The sequence below is a fragment of the Parasteatoda tepidariorum genome, chromosome 2, assembly GCF_982258835.1.
Source record: "Parasteatoda tepidariorum strain Cologne lab strain chromosome 2, Ptep-v5.0, whole genome shotgun sequence".
Taxonomy (NCBI): domain Eukaryota; kingdom Metazoa; phylum Arthropoda; class Arachnida; order Araneae; family Theridiidae; genus Parasteatoda; species Parasteatoda tepidariorum.
Genome location: NC_141756.1, coordinates 66,022,566 through 66,042,706, shown reverse-complemented (window position 1 = coordinate 66,042,706; position 20,141 = coordinate 66,022,566). Strand labels below are relative to the sequence as shown.

General features: G+C 28.3%; 1 protein-coding gene across 3 annotated transcripts in view; it reads left to right on the top strand.

The window, feature by feature from the left end:
- The first annotated feature begins 176 nt into the window (after positions 1-176).
- LOC107438052 (uncharacterized) overlaps positions 177-20,141 on the top strand; it is a 35,487-nt gene continuing 15,522 nt past the window's right edge. Inside the window, exons 1-6 of one of the 3 annotated variants that reach the window (XM_043039627.3) lie at positions 177-717; positions 12,017-12,144; positions 13,582-13,805; positions 16,043-16,305; positions 18,018-18,161; positions 19,672-19,815. In XM_043039627.3, the coding sequence (XP_042895561.2) occupies positions 637-717; positions 12,017-12,144; positions 13,582-13,805; positions 16,043-16,305; positions 18,018-18,161; positions 19,672-19,815 (984 nt within the window). In that variant the 5' untranslated portion in view covers positions 177-636. Of the gene's footprint in view, positions 718-737; positions 904-949; positions 1,077-12,016; positions 12,145-13,581; positions 13,806-16,042; positions 16,306-18,017; positions 18,162-19,671; positions 19,816-20,141 lie in introns of those variants that run through there. The other 2 variants (XM_043039626.2, XM_016050227.5) reach the window with 2 other exon arrangements.

Below are 20,141 nucleotides of genomic sequence, written 5' to 3'. Positions count from 1 at the left end.
AAAGAAGGGAAAAAAAGCAAGCAGAAAGAGCAATTTTTGATGTAGTATTCCTACTGTTTGAAACAAATCGCGTATTTGATTTCTGAGATACAAATTAGAACCTGATTGGTGAGTTTTTCTCAGGCAAATCTAATTCACCAATCATTTGCATCTCCAAATTCCCATCTGAGAACATTATGCATACACTGTAAACTATTCCTAAGCATCTGTCTGAATTAGTGATGTTCCTTTGCTATTAAAATGTTTCAAAGAATAAAATATTTTTGCAATGATCACTATACTGTAAGAAATAATTTTAACAAAATTAGTAACTTCTTATTTTGTTCTAATTTTAACGATATGAATCGATTGCGTACGTGACTTTTGTTTAATCGGTAATGGTTTCTCGTCTTTACGTTTGTATCACATCAATTTGTAATTTCAGGAGACTGCTTTTCGTTTGTGTATCTCCTTGTGTATATTTTTTTAACTTAAGTATTTTTAAAGTGTATCAGAGTGAACTACAAAGAATTGCTTGTTCATAGGGGGGAAAATCATTGGTCAGGATATTCTTCAAGCGATGAAGTCCTCCTAGATATTCAGTTATGGATTGAACTACTGTCAGGATTATGGACTCTTCCTACGGGTGAAGCTAAAATGGCGCACGGTCTTGTACTAAGAATGCAAGATTACGTTAAGAAAATAGATACCAGGAAAGAAAATACTGCAACTGCACAGGTTGGTTTTCTGTTTGAGAGTTAACTTTGTTTCAGTTCTTATTTGAGCTGAATAATTTTCGGAAACTGAGATTCGATTCCAGCTGTGTGTCGTATGCTTGTTTGTTTTGAAACATCTCGTGGTGAGGGGGAAGGGACTAACCATATATTTTATTGCCCAACTTCGAATACTTTTTTAATCGGGATGGTATATTAGATTCTCATTACCTTAAGTTTATGCAATATTTTCATAATATTTTAGTATATTAATTTAATAATTTAGTTCTTAAAAAAGTTTGAATTTTAATAAATTAGGATACCGATTCGAATTAACATACAAAAGCAGGTCACAAGATTATGTTTCATTTGCAGATTGTTTGAGTATGTTCTCTTATTATAATTTATATTTTGCTTAAACGAACTACAACGTGTTTTTAAATTCGAATAAATTATTAGTTTTTAGTTACCGCATTTTCATGATTGCATAGTCCAAACTGAGGAAAGTCTATGCCTGCTTTTTACTACGACTGACTATCAGGCTCTGTAATTTTTAACAAATATAAAAAAATTTCTATTGCAAGTATTTAATGCATATAATTTAGTACACTTCACTGATATTTAAATTTATTAATCCGGTATTACTTGCTGTCTTATTATTATAAAATAAAGTGTGTTAGTAAATTAGTTCTATTAAACAATGAGGATGAATGTGCTCTTGTTTTATTTCAATTTGCAAAGAATGCAGATCTCACAGAATCTAAACAAAATAAATAATTGAAATTACTTATCAGAAAATAATAATTTCTGTATTGATACCCAAACAATAATAATGGTCTATGGAGATATTTCCCTTTCATTATCTATTGTGCCAACTACAATTGCTAGGGTGCAGAAGGAACAAATTTAAGGAAAAAATTTTGAGCTTTGTCTGTGTGGCAGTGTTGAGTTGTTACCCTTCTATAGTATTTTTTTATAGTTTCTTGCACCCCACTGCCCTGAAGTTGCCAAAATTTTACATTTATTTTAGTGTAGATCATGCTACAGAAATTTTCCCATTGCTGAGTTTCCGGACTTGTTTTTTATTGTTATGTGTATTATGTTGGACAGACATTGATTTACTTTTACTTATGAGATTTCTATTTTGTATTGAAGATTTTTTTTTTTTGTTGAATGACAAAGATTTAATAACAGATTTTGTTGAATGACACATATTTCTTGAAAAACTTGATAAAGTTTTCTGGAATTAGAACATGGTTATTCTTGTTACTTAAAATTCAAAATAGCCATTTATTACAAATTTGCATTAAAGATTTTATTATCTAAACTATATCGTAAAATCTCATTTTAAATTATTTTTTAAAAATAGGATAGTCAACTTATTTAATTTGTAATCTGTGTGAACCTCTTCATTTTTTTTTTTTTAAACCTTTTGGTTTAGGTGATTGTAGTCGATACAAACTGCTAAAGATATGGAAATGTCCCTCAGATATTGCTTATTACTTTTTTTGTTTCAACAATTTTTGCAATTCTTTATTAGGAAAATAAAATGCGTTGATGGTTCAAAATTAACAACTGTCATACTAGTTTAGCTTGAAATTTTTCTCATGAGTCAGAAAGCTTCTTCCAGTTAATAAACCTGTTTCAACTTGAGCACTTTGCAACAAAATTGGATTTTTGATATCAAAGGATCAAGTTTCTCATTTGACATTGAGGACATTTTATTATAAGTCTACCTGCATAACTATGTAAATCATACACAATATTTCATATAATTGCTATTGATTCATATAATATGTCATTAATATAAGAATTATATATGTAAAGATAACAGCTTAAATTATCAATACTATTACTAATTATTATTATTTGAAATATCTTCTAACTAGTAAGTTAGTATTCTTGATAATAATTATAAGTTGTTATTAATCTATATTTTGATTTTAATTATCCCATAATTCCATATAAATCTTCGTAATAACTGTTAAGTGCCAAAAACCCAAAATTTTCATGTAAGGATAATTATTAGCTATTATGAATGAGAAATATTTATAAATAAACATACATATAAAATTACAAGTGATGAATTAATTATGTTCTTGAATTATTTTGACATTAAAAACTCTTTGTTTAGACAATTACTGTCAAAAACCCTTATCGTAATGTAGAAAATATTGAATAATTAAAAAGGATTTTCAAAGCCCTCCAGCCTCAAGTTCATTTTTCACTTTAGTACGGATAAGATCAAAATTCGAAACTATTCTTTCGATTTATGCTGAGCTGTTTAGACTAAAATGTAGACATACTAAAACTATTATAATATAATAAGATAGCATGTTACTAGGAAATTTATTCTGATAGCTGTACTAAATACAGGGTTCGTACAGGCTCCTTATACTCCTTAGAAACTCCTTGGAAATAAAAAAGTCTCCAAGGAGTACTTGGAATTACTTAAATTTCCAATTTAGTCCTTAGGAACTCCTTAGATTATTGCGTTGCATAGATGAACTTACTAAGTCGGCTGATGAATTTGCTGTCCAAGCAGGGAAACGAAATGATATGACTTAGCTGTCAAAATCTAATAGTTTAAAAAGAACTTTAAAAGGAAAAAAAAGGGGGGGGGAATGAATTGCAAGAGTTAGAAGAAAGAAATAACAGCAAATAATTTAAATTTTACATGTTACAAGCTAACTTAATGATTTACTGTGATTTTTTTTTCTTTTTTTTTTTTTTTTTGTATAAAATGTCATAGATTTTCTTAGATTCAAATTTAAAAATATAAGATTGGTAGGTTTTTATGTTAATCTTTAACATCTGTACTATGTACTTTAAACAAGATTTAATCAAATATTTGAAACTGGAAAATGTATTTATGTGTGAAAGTGATAACAAAGGGCTAGACAAAAATATCTTATGCAAAATAAACGTTTTTGCAAGTTCTTTATAATAACTGCTTTTTAATTTAAAAAAAAAAAAAAATACTGTCTAGTTATCTTTTACACAAAGTTTTTAAATTTTGAACTCCTTGGATACTTCTTGGATTTCTTCCGCTGATCTCTGTATGAACCCTGTAAATATTAATAGTAATTTACTTGAATTGTTTGATTTAAAGAAATGACTCATTTAAGCAATTATTTTTTTTTTAAATAGTTCGGAGAATGTATTTGAGTAAAGATTAATTGGAAATATTCATGCACTTGTAAAGAACAGTGGGAAAAGTTTTCACAACCTGATATTCCCTATCTTTTTTGGACCAAAATTTCCCCAAAAATTTTTGGGTTTTTTTTGTGTACAATAACTTTTTTAAATTAGTTTTGGAAAAGAAAGCTTATAATAGAAAAAAACTCCTTTGATTTTACACACTTCTTGAATAAACAAGTATATGTATTATAAAATTATAGAAGTCAAAATATATTGAAATAGTAATTTATCAAATTAAACTTAAAGAATTCAAACTAAAGAATACACAAATTAATATGCTTCTTTTTTTTAACAAGAAAAAGTTTTTAAAAGAGATGCATTTTTTAAGGAAACATTTTGTAGAAATTTTTTTAGACCAAAAAATGTCCTCATGGCTGCCTGAATTTTCGCTTAATACCTCGTTCATGCTGTTAGACATATTCTACTCCTCTGAATATTGTGGTATAACTACCACTATAAGTATTAAAATACCAATTCACTAGTATATAAGACATGTTAACTTGATTCTATCTGGAGGTACCCTTTGATCGATGAAGGTTGACATGGTCAATTAAAACATTCCCCTCGATGGTCACCTGTGAACGTGATATGAACTTGCCAACATTGATGGATGGTCCACATTAAACAGTTGATTTGCTTAAAAATATACTGCTCAAAGAAAAGAATATAGTCAAGTAAATAAAGTCTTCAGGACAATAAAACAGTATTGAAAAGAAGAAAAAAAATAATGAGTGAAATTCTATAAACAAAAAATGATGGGGGGAAAATGAGCGAAATGCTATAAACAGAAAAGGAAGAAAAAATATAATAAGCAAAATGAAATAAATAAAAAAAAAAGCATAAATCAACTAGTGTTATTTGTTCATCCAATCTTATCACAGATAAAATTCTAGAGGGGGAGTAATGTGGTGTAACTACCACTTTAAATATTAAAATACCAATTCACTAGTATATAAGACTTGTTAACTTGATTCTATCACAAGTTGCCTTTTGATAGATAACTCTAATCTTAATTCATGTGTCATAATAATGTTTTGAAAATATGCATAGCTTTCTTCTGTGTTTATCAAACGTAAAACCACAAAGCTACAAAAGGGAGAAAAAATACAGAAGTTGGCAGTTAGTCATGTAAAACTAATAACGATAAAAAAATCTTATTAAATTAATAATAAAACAAAATAATTTTTTTCTATGTCAAAGCTACTTTGCTTATTAAATACTGTGGAAACTTTGAACTTTTCTCTTTATGTAATTTTTTTAGGATAAGTATACTAAACAGCTCCATATTGCCATAAAATTTTATTATAGTAGGTATGTGTATATGTTAATAGAAACAAAAATTATTCATATTTCTGGAAACCATACTTTAAGAAATTCAAATTTCTGCAACATGGACTTGAAAATATCTTACTAATCATTGTGAATAGGTAGTGATTGTTTTTTGATACATCAGCTGCAATAATAGGGTCAGGTGGGGGAAAGTGGTGGGATGGGGGAAAGTGGTGGTAATCTAAAAAATGCTCTTTTTTCACAATAAATGTACATATTTTTACTTTTTTTTCAATTAATACATAATTGGAGTTTGTGACAAATATTTCTATTAAGATTTGTAAATCTGGCAACCAGTTTACTATTGTTTATCTTCTTGTTTACATATATGTGCAGTTTGTTCTTAACACATGGTATTGATAAACTTTGTTCTTGATCCTTTCTCACTTGAAAAAATTAGTATATTTTGATACATTTCAGTAGAAGAACTTCTTAAAAACAGATTCATGCATCAAGGTAAGAATTATTTTATTATTTCAATTTTTTATGATTTTTTTTCTGAGGTGGGGGAAAGTGGTGGTATAGTTAGGCTTAGCTCAATGTTGTATGATGATTCAATTTTAGACTGTAGATGTGATTAATTTTTAAAAATGGGCTGTAATAAAAGTATTATTCTAAAAAAATAGGCTTTATTTATAAATTTTAATCTAAATATGATAATACAATTAAATTAAAAGTTATTTTTTACATATTTAATCATGATTTAGAATATTTTTTAAGATCATTAGAATAAATTTAATTCTTTTTTTTTTATTTTTAAATTTAGATAATTTTAATGTGTGACTGTTCACTGACATGTAATTTTTTTTTTCCAGCTTAAGTATGCCTAGAAACTACATAAAAAAGACTAGTGGTCCGAAGTATACACAAAATGATCTTCAGATGGCTATAGCAGAAGTTAAAAATGGAGCATCGATTTATTCTGCATCCAAGAAAAATGGTATTCCTGAACAAACTTTAAGGAGGTGGATTGTTAAAAGTCCATCACATCAAGGACCTGGCCGATCGCCTTTTCTTAGTCAGGAAGAAGAGAAATGCATCGTTGAAGCTGTGAAATTTCTGTTAAAATGTGGATTTCCATTCGACAGAAAATATATTCTTAATGTTGTTGAAACATACTTGCTAAGCAATAAGGAGCTCAGCAATCTCTTTCCTAATGGAAAGCCAGGAATCGAATGGGTGAGAGGATTTGAAAAGAGATGGAAAGGAGAAATCGGGAAAAGAAAGCCAGAACTTTTAACGAAAGCCAGAGCTAAAGACATGTGCGAAGAAACAGCAAATGCTTTCTTTAACATATATGAAAATGTACTGCTTAGCAATGGTTTGCTTAAGGTGCCAGGAAGGATTTTCAATTTGGATGAAACAGGGTTGTCTACTGATCCCAGATCAAGCAAGATTTTTGTCCAGAAGGAAAGTCGAACAGCTTACTTAAAGTCTGCCGACTGTGGTAAGGCCATGTATACAGTATTATTTTGCATATCTGCTGCTGGTGAATATTTACCTCCTTTTGTTGTCTACAAAGGTCAGAACTTATATCAATCCTGGATGACTGGAGGGCCACAAGGAACTCTTTACGGGTGCACAGAGTCTGGTTGGATGCAGGATTTTTTGTTTGAAACGTGGATGAAGTTTTTTATTGATTTCGTCAAAAACTTTAAAAAGCCGGTATTGTTAATATATGATGGCCATGGAAGTCACCTAACATATAATTCCATTAAGCTAGCCATGGATAATGGTATTATTTTACTATGCCTCCCACCTAATAGCAGCCATGCACTTCAACCACTAGATGTTGGAGTTTTTTCACCAATGAAAAATTCGTGGAGGGACGTATTAAAAACTTGGTATCGAGAGAGCAGGTTGCAAAATTTTTCCAAAGCAACTTTTCCATTTATTCTAAAGAAATTATTTGAAAAAATGAAGGCAACAAATGCTGTAAATGGATTTAGAGGGACTGGCCTTTATCCTCTCAATAGAAATGCCATTCAACATCGTATAATTCCTACAAAAAATAATCCAACAGTTGCAGCTACAAATAAGAGCTCGGCGTCTTCCAAAGTTTCTGCACTACAAGATTCACCTATGAAAGATTTGAAAGAGGCAATTCTGTTGACAGTATCTCCTACACCATTTGCAAACACGGTTCTAGCTATGGATAACTCTAAGAAAAAAAAGAAAAAGGGTGCAAAGCAAATCTGGGGAAATTTTAACTTAAGAGAATGTTTTGAAAAGATTAGCAATGGAAGAAGAAGACAGAAAGAAAAAATGCAATTTAGGCCAGGTTCCTAAACGAAAAGACCAAAAAAGGTCTGATAAAAAAATAAAAAAAGTCTCCAGTCCTACTACCCCTCTCGATACCAGGAAAATCAATCAAGGTTCATGGCTTGAGGTAAAATACAATTCCAAAAGAAATATGATGTGCTCATTTATCGGGCAAGTTGTTGAGAAAAATGGTGATCTATATCATGTTAAATATCTTACTAAATCTAAATTGGGAAATTATTTTATTTTCCCAGAATTAGAAGATGAAGATAATGTGGAAGTTAGCAGCATTATTCGCATTTTAGATGAACCAAGATTTGACAGTCGTGGACATTATTTTTTTAATCAGTAATTATAATAAAAACTATGTAAGGAATTTTATGTAAATTGGATACTTTGAATATAGATTTGAATGTAAATCTCATAGCGTTTCCTTTATTTCACAGTTAAATTTTGAAGAAATAATAAATAAAAACATATTGTACCCCCACTTTACCCCACCATGGGGGAAAGTGGTGGTATCAAAACATGCCTATTTTAAATTAAATCTACAAGAAATTTTCTTGGCAAAATTTTATATACGCACAATATTTCTAACCTATATAAGTCTAATGTATATAATATCTACTTAAAACCTGATATCTAGTGCTTAAAACTTACTGTTATAAGGCTTTTTTCAAAAAAACCTTGATTTTACCACCACTTTCCCCCACCTGACCCTATATAATTTTACATTTTGATTTTGCTATAATTAATATTACCGGGTTGCCACAGAAGACTAAAATGCTACTATTTGCAACTATTTTCGTTCTGGTGCAAGTTTTTTACCTGAAAAGGCTTTAAAAAAACTATTTTTCAGGAACAGGCAGGGTTTGAAAAAACCCAGGGAAAATTGGGTTTTTTCATCTAGTGCTCATAAATTTTACTGTGAAAATATTTTTATTTATTAAATAGAGTTGTGTAAGTAAACACTAAAATTTCATCTGACTTTTACCTGTAAAAAAAATAATCTGGAATAAATATTTAATGATCATCCATGTTTTTATAATACGATTAATAGAAAGTGAAATTAAAATTACGTATAATTATAAAGAGTATCAGTTACTTGTCCCTTTTTTCAAATATTTAGATAAATATATGTACATTTTTAGATACATTTTAACTTTATAGTTTCAAAAGACAAATTAGTCTTAAAATTATAAAAAAACATATATAAAAAGTTATAGCTTATTTTTTTAAAATCAGAAAATAAAACTTTAAATTTGTTTAATGTATCACTTAATAGAATTTTTTTTTTTGTTTGCTTTCAATATTTTTAAACATGATTCAAAGAAACAAAATAAATTGTATTCAAATTAAATTTAAAAGTAATATTTAAAAAATCTTATAAGTAATATTTTAATTTTTAACTGTTTTTTTAATTGTGATAAACTTTCTCCAAATAGTTAAAAATTGTCAGCAGATGTTAAGAGTTAACTTTAAAAAAAAGGTCCATTTTTTTCCTATATTATTATCATACAACAGATTCAGAGTGTCTACATTTCTCTCTTAGATGGTGATACACTTTTATTAGTTTTGTAGCTTTATCTATTTCGAAGTTTACTCTGCACCAAACCGCAAGTTGAAAAGTGTCTTTCGATAGAGACAGAGGGTGCTGAGTGCAAAGAAAAAAGAAATGACAGAAATTTTGTGGAAGCTAGGAATTTTATTTATTTTTTTTGCCATAATTTTCCACTATTTTTCGATGAAAATTATTGAATAACAGTGTCAAGCATCATTGATTTTGGAAAGTATTCAGGATCGGACATTTTTAGTGCCATGACACATGGCAGAAATTCTGGATGATGCTTAGAAAGACAGTTTTCTGCTAATAGGTCTTGCTCATCATTTAAAAATTGTCCCCTTGTTTCGGGATCCAGGATGCATATGCTAATAAATGATGTGGCTGAACAGCCTAATTGAATCTTTTTACAAAATGTTTATGCAGTTCTAATTCATCACACGATAGTAAGTTATTTCATATTTCAACAACTTCTGAAATTGAAATGTTTTCTGATTGAAGCTTTTTTAAAGCTTAAGAAACAATTGATATCTGCTTTTCCCAATTGATAGTTTTTTGGTAAAGCCCAACATTATTTAATATTTTTGACATATTATTATTAGATTCATTTTGATGTTCAAGAGCAATCTCTTCATATTTATGGTAATTATTGGCAAAAGTTTTTACGTGCTCACAATATGAATTCCACCTAGTATCATTGGGTCATCAAGCAGTTTATTTCATTTGCCCATCCATGTGCTTGATGTACATTTCTAAAATATTTGTTAACTTCAACGATGTGTCCAATGATAGTATTAATAAATACTTCTTTTTGAACCAAATTAAGAAAAAACGCGAAGTGGGTTTTTTCAAAGTCGGCCCACTTGGGGAACTCTAGTTATATGTATTTTATATTAAGTTTAAATAACGCATTATCACTAATACATATTTGAATCTTCTTTATTTTTAAGTACATTACGCTTCATAATTTTTTAAATTAGGAATTGTAAAATATAAATGCAGTAATATAAAAGGAACAAGTTTATTAATCTTTTTGTTTTCACACACATTTATTTACTATATTTATTAAACATATGGATATTACCTATTATAAAATTATAATCTGTAAATATTTATAATCAGTAAGAACTAAAATTTCATCTGACTTGAGTTAAATAAAAAACTGAAATAAATATTTAATGGTCTTACATGTTTTTATAATTAGGTTAATAGAAAGTGAAATTAAAACTACGTATAATTATAAAGAGTATCAGTTACTTGTCCCATTTGTTTTCAAATAATTAACCCTAGGAAAATGATTTCATTTTTAGATAAATAATTTTTAAAAGTTCTCTTATCAAAAGTTTTAGCTTTTTTTTTTTTTAAAGCCAGAAAATAAAACTGTTTAAATTTGTTAATGTATCACTTGGTAAAAAAAGAAAAGAATTGTTTCTTTTTAATTTTTTTAAACATATGAATTAATAATAATAACCTGTTTATTAATATATAAAGCATGCAACTATATTTGAAAAATTGATCTTTTCAGAGTATATTATTTACATTTTTATTTGATTTAATATCATTAAAATATTACTTTTTAATAAAACCCACGTGAAGTTTTCAATAGTACCTACTATAAAATTATATGAAGATTCGAGTTTCTTTTACTTTACTAATATTAGAAACTTAATCATATAAATCATGCAACTCTATTTGACAAAAAAAATTTCTTTTGTTGAAAAAGCCCACTTATTGTTCCAAGTGGGTTTTTTCAAGGTGGGCCCGCCCAATAAAACCCGGGCACATTTTTTCAGAGTGGGCCCACTTGGCGAACCTTGGGAACAGAAGACTTTTCGGTACTGCTAGCGATGTTTTTTAACATAACTTAGTTTAGCAACCTGCGGGATTCTAAACACAATGATTTTTTTTTCCCATAAAAAAAGTTTAATTTTTTGAAAATTTCAAATTTGAGTAATCACTTTTTAATGCTCTCAATTGCTCAGATTCCATTGTAAGTTTATTTTGTTTCTCGATCGCCTTTACAACGGTTATTGCTACGAAATTCTGCATGATTTTAATGCAAAATATTTTTAATGTGATACTGCAATGTGCAAAATTCCAATTTAAGTAACAACTTTTCACAATATATATATATATATATATGTGTGTGTGTGTGTGCTAAATCAATTATTGATAAAACAGAAAATATTTAGAAAAAAAAAATGTTTTTTTTTTTTTTTTTTTTTTTTTTAATGTAAAAGTATTTTATTTTCTGTAAATATACTAATTTTTTTTTTAATTCACAAATTTAGTGCTAGAACACTAACGTTTATATAAAAATTATCATATTTGCCACATAACTTGACTAAAGGGTTCGTGGTATATAACAATTGGGTCATTTAATAAAATTTTAGTCATATTGAGAAAAAAAATTTGTTCTTATTTAGGCAACTATTTTCATGCTTTAGGCTACTAAAAGCAACTACTTTGTTCATTTTTTTTGTGTGGCAACCGTGTTATTAGACACCTTATGCATCATAATAAACTTTTTACTATATTTTTTAATGAATAGATATCAATAAATTAAATACAAATATTGACTGATAAAAATTTTAAAATCAATAAAGGCCTCATTTTAAAAAAAGCAAGTCAGCCATTTAATAAGAACTGGTTGATCCTATTAAGTGGCTGACTAACTTAAATCAGTAAATTTTTTTTTTTTTTTTAAGTTACTGTAGCCACCTCTTTTTAACTCTCAACTTGCTAAGTTTGCTTTGTCTTCAAAAAATATTCTGAGTTGCACTGATATTCATTGAATAAAAAAGTTTTGTGTATATATATAATCATAGATAACTCTCAAATTAAAATTTCCTAAGTATTATTTATTTCTCAAAACTTATTATTTTGAGTTTAACTAGAGTATAAAAAAAATGAATAAACATGAAATACTTAATTTTATTATTCATTAATATTATCTACATTTTATTTACAGGAATCTGCTTACGTGCCAGTTGATGAGTCAGATGCATCTTCTGTTGAAGTTGTGCAGATAATAAAATCATGGTTGCTGGTGACAAAGAATTCCCGAAATTCCAAGATGGAATTTCTGTCACTGCTAAGGTGTGTATTTACATATATCTTTCCTAAACTGTTTGATATAATTCTTGATTTAAAAATTTACAAGGCATTCTATTCCATTCCTTTTAAAATTATATTTTAAGAATATTTTATGCTTGGGAATTTTTCAGAATGCATTTAAAAGACAAAATGAATTGAATGGGATGCCTACAAGTGACTAAGTGTGGATAATTCGATTCTGGTTGGTTGTTAAAACATGGCATTTGTTTATGTTAGCCTCTATTCTTTCCATTCTATTTCGAGTGAGCCAAGTCCCGCAGTGGACTGATCGTTAAGACACGGTTCCCAGCAGATCACCGAAGTCAAGCATCACTGACTACGGTCAGTGTGCGGGTGGGTAACCACTTGGATCAGTCTGCGTAGGGACCGAGGGTGTGCGGTATTGGTCCTCGTTAAACTGTGCTACCGTAAAGTGCTCGACTTCGCGCGCAGGTCGTCGGACTACCGAAGCGGGGGTGCCATCCCCTCTGCAGAGGATCAAAATTGTGATGGCATGTCTTCGGATCATCCTCCGGGATGTTTCCCAGACCGTCGCCAATAGCCCAATGTGCAGCTCTAGTGCGACGTAAATTAACAACGACGAGTGAGCCAAGCCCATCAATTCTCTTAAGTGACACATTCTATACTCTTGCATGATTTCGATTCTTTCACTTGTTTCTTACTTAGTCTTTTTCTTACTAAGACAGGCATGAAGCCATATAGAACATAAACAAACTAATAATTATGCATTGAAGTTTCCAGGTACACAAAACAAAAATATGTCACGATTACAATAAAATAATAAATCTAAGCTAAGTAAAAGATATAGACAGGAAAGAATTATATTTGAACTAATTTGATGTGCAATACAGCACTGTATTTAATTAACTTCATTTAATTAATATTCTAATTTATGTGGAGAAACTTAGCTCAACTTTTACTCCCCATTTTGCTTGAGATAAGCTCCTGAGAGCAAGTATGTACTTTGGTAGCAATAGAAACATTCTATTACAGCTGAAAGGAAAAGTTTTTTAGTTTATTAAAGGGAAACTTGTTAGCTCATTTGGGAAAAGTAGAGCTTACAAAGAATTTCATAAGTACAAAAAATTATCTTGTTTCCATAGTGGTTGTGTACAACTGCTGTCTTTGTTATTTGGAGGCATAAAGATGTCAACCTAACTTTGTCAAACTGAAATGTTTAGTTTGTTACATTTCGTTGGTAGGCTTCCTAAATGCATGACTGACAGATGGGTTTAATTGAGAGTTGACAGGCTTCATAATTTACTATCTTATGACTCCTGTTTGAGAGTCTCTTTTTATATTGGACAGATATATGAGTTGAAATGAAATTATACAAAGATTAATTCGTTTGTTGAAATTTGTAATTTCTTTATCCTTTTTTTTGTGCCTATGTAATTGTGTATATAAATTATTTTTCAGAGAAACGCTGTTGTTCATGTTATCCTCAAACTGGGCAAATTGCACAAAGCAGAATGATTTGCTACATGTATTTGGGAACTACCACCAAAAGTTTTCAACTATTGTAAATAAGGCAGAAACTATAAAAAATGCAGTTCTTCAATTGTCTAACGATCCTTGGGGAAATCCTTTCTTCCAATGGACAGAATTGGCTTTGGGTAAATTGACTGTTGCAGACAGAAAAGGTGAGATCTTTCTTACTGTTAATTTCTTATTTCCTGTCAAATTTTAGAAATGTATGGATTATTTTTCTGAACCAAATGTATTTATCTCTTTTGCCCTTATTAAATTTCTTTTTCTCGCAAAGAATTTTTTTGTTTTAAAAATTTCAATTGCAATTACATCTTAATACACATTTTAATTCCAATTTTAAATTTATTATATCATACATTTATTACTTAGCTTAATTAAGCATGCTAAATATATAGTGCTTATTTTTTGTTGCACAATTTGAAGGTTATTATAAATGTATGTCTTTTAGTTTACTTGCCACAATTGCCTAGGGTATGTGCAATTTTAAAAAGTGATTATTTTTGATTTTCGTTTTTAAAAGAACTTAAAGACGCTTCTTTTTAATTGGGTGTTTTTAAAAGGTGCTGAATTTTCCAAAATGAGATTTTTTTTTCTTTGTCATGTTGATTTTTGCCATAGAATTATGCAAAAGCTTAGTTTTTCCAATTCATTCAACCACAATCCATTTCTGCATAACTTAGGTCTTTAGCATATGAAAACGCTGATCAATTTACATGTTCCATGAATTACTTGCAGATTTGCATGAGAGTGCAAGAATTCTTGCACTCTCGTGTGAAACTCTGCTGCATGAGCAAGAGATTCTGAATTTCATGCTTCATTTTCCACCTTCTGAAATAGAAAATAAAAATCTCCCGAATTTTCGCTGATCACTAGGACCAACCAACCAAACATTATCAACCAAATTTTTACCTCTAATAGCAGAAGAAAATTTTCTTTTGTTAATTTCCTTGTTGGTAATTCGCCATATTTAGTAAAAAAAAATAATTTAAAAAAATAATAACTTTATTGTGGCCTAACCTGGCTTGAAAACCTTCACACTCTCTTAAAATTGAGAATGTTCATCATTAATTACATTAAGCAAACGATGTTTTATGCTTTGTAAATTAATATTTTTTTAAAAAAAGAAAATTATTTTGTTTAAGTAATGGGATTTTAAAAATCAGGTGATTTAAATATTGAATTTAATCATGGTAACCCGTGTACCAATGCATTAATATACCGTGTACCAATGCATATAATTTTAGTTTTATCATTTCCTTGTCATTTATATTTTTCCTATTCCGTTGATTGTAGAATGGTGTAGCAAAATTTTATTGCTAGTATTTCTGTAACTTCAACACCGGATCATTAAAATAAGAGAATGTTTAATATTTAGCAATAGTATGTAGCTTTCACTGCTTTAATATAATTTTTTAATCACTATTTTGTGCCGTCCACCCATTATTGTATAATTTTAATTTTATCTCCTTGGGTGGTTGTACATATTTTTCCTGTCTGTTCTGTTGGTAGTACAACAGTGTTTAAAATTTTGTTGGTATTTCTGAACTTTAACTGAACTAACATTATAATAAGTAAGAGAATGTTTGATATTTAGAAATTGTTTTTATATGAATTTTTAATCACTATTTTGTACCCATGCATTATTGTATAATTCTAATTTGATCATCTCCTTTGGAAGGTTTATTTTTTTCCTATCTATTGTGTTGGTTGTATTAATGGTGTTTAAAAATTTTTTTGCTATTTCTGTAACTTCAATAATTAAAATCAGAGAGACTGTTTGATATCGAAAGTTCTACCTAAAAAAAAAAAAAGAAAAGCACAGTTTGAATTTTGAAGAAGCACTCACATAACACCTTTAAAATTTATCTTATTATGTAATAACTGAATTTGATCCTCAACAGTTTTTAAAGTAGTTAAAAAGAAATAATTAAAGGCATGCTAAAAGACAATCTCTAAGCATAAATTTTTTTTAAAGAAATATTAATTGATAAACAACTTGAAAGCTTTTCTCTAAAATTTAAACAAAAAATTATGAATAAGATCTCTTTTCTTATGCAAAAATAATAAAATAATAATTTGGCTCAATTTTAAAACTTGAACAAAAATTTATAACTGTCATTTATGTCTCGATTCTTCATAGATTTCTTTTCTTTATTGTTAATATTTCTTTGAATTAAAATATTTTTATTTGTTGCGTTTAATTCATTCACAGCGCGCAAACATTTGTTAATTAAATTTCTCAAGAATGGCCCAAATCCGTCAGAGTTGATATCTCTACTCTATTAATTTTGTTATGAAATTGTAGGTATTTTTTATAATGTGTCTCAAAATTGTGAACTTTATTCATTTATAGTTGAATATTAATATATATATCTTCTTTTTTTTTCAGTTCAAAGCTATTTTTCTCAAGAACCTGAAGAAATTGTTTTGGCCAGAGTTCAGTCATTTGTTTTGCACAATAATCTACCATCAGCTTTGGGTCTTGCAAAATTGTCTTTTTTGTACCATAGTCGAATTAAGAGGAATCTGGCGAAACCTAGTAAAGCAATTGGATCACAAATTGAAGATATTAGCTGCGAAGGTCATGCATCTATTGATTGGTATATGACACTTTTAGAAAGAAAGAGATCTCTTTCGGCCATTATTAAAGAAGTATGTCTCTTAATTTTTTGCAAGTGTAAAAATTTTTTATAACTTACTGTACATTTCTTATTTCCCTGCTGTATTTATTACTCTTAGTTTGGTATTGTGCACTTTCATTTTTATTAGAAAAATGGTTTCAATATTCAGAACTGCAATTCAAAGTTTTAAAGTACCAGACTGCCTATTTTAAGTTTATTTTGACTAAATGATCAGTTTTCTGTTTTTTATCTGCAATAAACCTAGAAACTTTTTTGTTTCTAAAACCGTTTTAGTTATTTTTTTATGTCAAATCGAACAGAAGCTGTGATGATTTTAGAAAAAAAAAATTTTTTTGGTTGTTACATTAATAACTGCCTTTTTTCTTTTCTTTTTTTTTTACTTTTTTTACCTAATTTAAAATTTTTTAGGTTTAATCTTTAATTCAAGAGGGAATACTTTTAGTTTAAAAGAAAACTTCCTAATGTTAAATAAGGAATTCTGTATATTTTCATGGAATTCTGTATGTTTTCAATTACTTTTTTATTTTTTTGCAATCATGTATTTTTATTCAACTTTGCTTAATCACAGTTGACATATCTGGTGGTTCATCTGGTTCCCCTTTTCTTTTTGAAGGAGAATTTTAAAGTTTATAAAATGCTAACATTTGGGAACAAAAATTTTTCTCTGGATACTTTCTTCTGTCCATTGGATATATTCCTGTTGCTGTGGTTGCGGGTTCGAATCCCGCTCAGGGCATGGATGTTTCTTTCTCTCTCTGTGTGTTCTATGTTCTTTCTTCTGTGTGAATGTAACCCGCCCTATAAACTGGTTTGTGGTTCTATGACGTGGGTGACGCTACTCCACTGCCGTGGCTTAGCCATAGGTGCTCACTGGGTAATGATAAAAGTGTAGCAATTATGTCATTTCTGAGACCAATGGGAAATAGACCCAGGTGCCCGCCATTAACCGGAGAAAAAAAAATTTGTAAATTTTAATATTTAAATAATTATTTTGTAGCATTAAAATATAACTACTGACAAAATATTTTAATTCATCCAATTGTGTATTTTGTAAGATAAAAATATTCTTTTGGAAAGAATTAAATTCTATTATTTATATTTTGCTATAATACTTATGTGTGCTTATTTTTATTCGTATTTGAAACCTTATTTACTAAAGAGATAGAAGAAAAACAAAGTTATTCCAGTCAAGTGATTTTCTTTATTTATGTATTAATGTTTATGTTTATAAGCCAAATGAATAATAACGCTTGGTATAAGGGCAGATTTTAATTCTGTTTATTTGGGAAAAAACATTTATGCCCAGGTTTTATCTGAAATTTTCAATTGTCAACAGTTGATCTATCACAAAAGTTGTGTGTGTAAATTGTGCATTTTTTTTTTATATATATATATATATATGTTGAAATTCTTTAATATTTGTCTTATTATACCACGATAATTTTTCATAAATCACCTGTGTTTTAGGTAATTAGAAATTGTACATTTTTTCTTCATCAAATTGGGACAAAATTATGAATGTAGGTAATTTGCCAAAAAAAAATTTTAAAAAAAACATTTCAAGCAAGCATCATAGTCTTAGATTTAACATTTGCTTTTAATTTTACTAAAAATTGATGAAATATTAATTTAAAAAAAAATATTGTCAACAAATGCTTGTTAAATAGTTTTATCAAATCAAGTGTTGTAAAATGTCTGATTTTTCTTAAAATTACTTTTCAGGTTAGCCGCCTGAATTGTCATGAAGGAGTTGAAATAATTTGCCGCCTAAAAAGAAATAAACATTTCAATAGTTTGATTCTTACATTGGTGCAAATTTTTATCATGCAAGATTTGATCAAACCATCAAAACATTGCTGCACAAAGGTATGCTGGTTCTTACTAATTTTTACATATAATGCTTATAGTTTTATTGTATGCAAATGGGAAAATTTATTCTTATTTTTCTTCAATCTAAGTTTTTCTAAAACAAGCATATACAACATTTTGTTTCAGCAATAAAATTTAAATGAGCTTCCTTCTTATGCCAGCCAATGATAGAAATTTAAATATCTGAGTATTAACTTCGTAATTAATTCTTTTATGGAAACTTTCATTTTTTGGAATGTTAAATTGTTAGATTTCAAAGAATTACCTATTTTTTATCAAGGGAAAGTATAAAAAAAACACATTTTAATTCATTAGCTGTGCATGGCATGGATGCTAAGCTAAGAGCAGAATTCCCATGGGATAAAAATCAAGGAATAATTTAATAATAATTTTTCCCTTTTTTTTAGCAATAAGAAAAGGAAATAAAATTAATTGTGAAATTCATGACAATAATAAGTAGCAAATGCAATAATTTAATATCTATTCATTTCTGAAAAGTGCCACTACAATCCAAAAATGTGTTAATTATTAGGAAATATTCTTGTCCTTTTTTTTTTTTTTTTAAGGTTTTGCTTTAAATTTATTTAGCTTCTTAATAATCTTAATCACAATTAAAATTTATGATAGCTATATGCAACTAATGTAACTTAAACTATACACGTTTTAAAATTTTGCTGATGCTTGTGCAGATTGATATCCAAAATTTTGCATTGTTTATTATAAAACTACATGTTAAGCCCATTAAATACTGTCCCCTTTAAAATATGTTTGATATATATTTTATTAAAAAGAAAGTTTCTTTGCATATTGAATAAAGGATGTATTTCTTATGAAATATTGCCATATAAAAGTAAGAATGTAAAAGTCATGGTATGGTTTTTTTTTTTAATTGAATGGTAGTGTTATAGGGGAGTGTCGGTAACCCCAGCCCACTGTCAATTTCATATGTATAGAATATTTTTTCAAGTCAATGGGCCATCGGACATTACTTGTTATATTAAAAAGAGATTATTTTCAAAGTTTCAAAATATTTGTGATATACTCAAATATTTGTGATAAAAATGATAAATGAGGTTTATCTATTGTCAATACATTGGTCGTTTTCATTTACACCTGAAAAAATAGTCAAAAAACATAATTTTTGTAACTGGGCGGGGCTACCCGACACCTTTTGAAAAAGAGCTGAAAAACATGTTTTTTTAAATTTCTACTTTCTTAAGTTAAACTATTCTTTTTTTTGGTTTATTCTTTTTACATTATGTAATTAGATGTTAAAACAATAGAACCATACAAAAATATTGATTATTACTCAATATTATACAGAAATATAAGCAAATCAATCCTTAAGTGGGTGGGGCTACCCAACTCCCCACTACCTGAAAATGTCAGGAGATTCTAAAATTAACCAAAAAATCAGGAAAGAGAATTAAAAGCTTACGTTAACCAGCATTTGATTTATTTAACTAGCTGTTACTTTTATAAAACTAAATTATGCTTTTTGTTGCAGAACCTTTTTGATTTATTTTGCCTGATCCATAAAGAACGGAATTCTAATGTAAAGGAAGTAACAGAGAGTATAGAAAAGATCTTTGCAGCTCATGCACCTAGCAGTTCTCATTTATACTTATTAGTTGATGTAATGTGGGAAAAAGTATGTATTTGTTAATTTTATATTTTGATAATTCTCATGTTATGTTTATTACAATTCTGTGTAACTCTTAATTTTCCCTACAGTGAATAAAAACTCCTTGCATTTATTCTACTTTTAAATTATTTATAAAGCTATAAGTGTGGTTAATTTCACTAAGGTTTTTATATTTATTTTTGATACCCAAGTATTTCATACTTAAATTATTTCTAATTATTGATAACGAAAGATACTTAGTTACTTCCAAAACAAATAAAATTTATCCTGAATTTTGAAAACATTGAAATTTATAAAATTTTAATTATTTGTTGTAGTTCATAAAATTATTC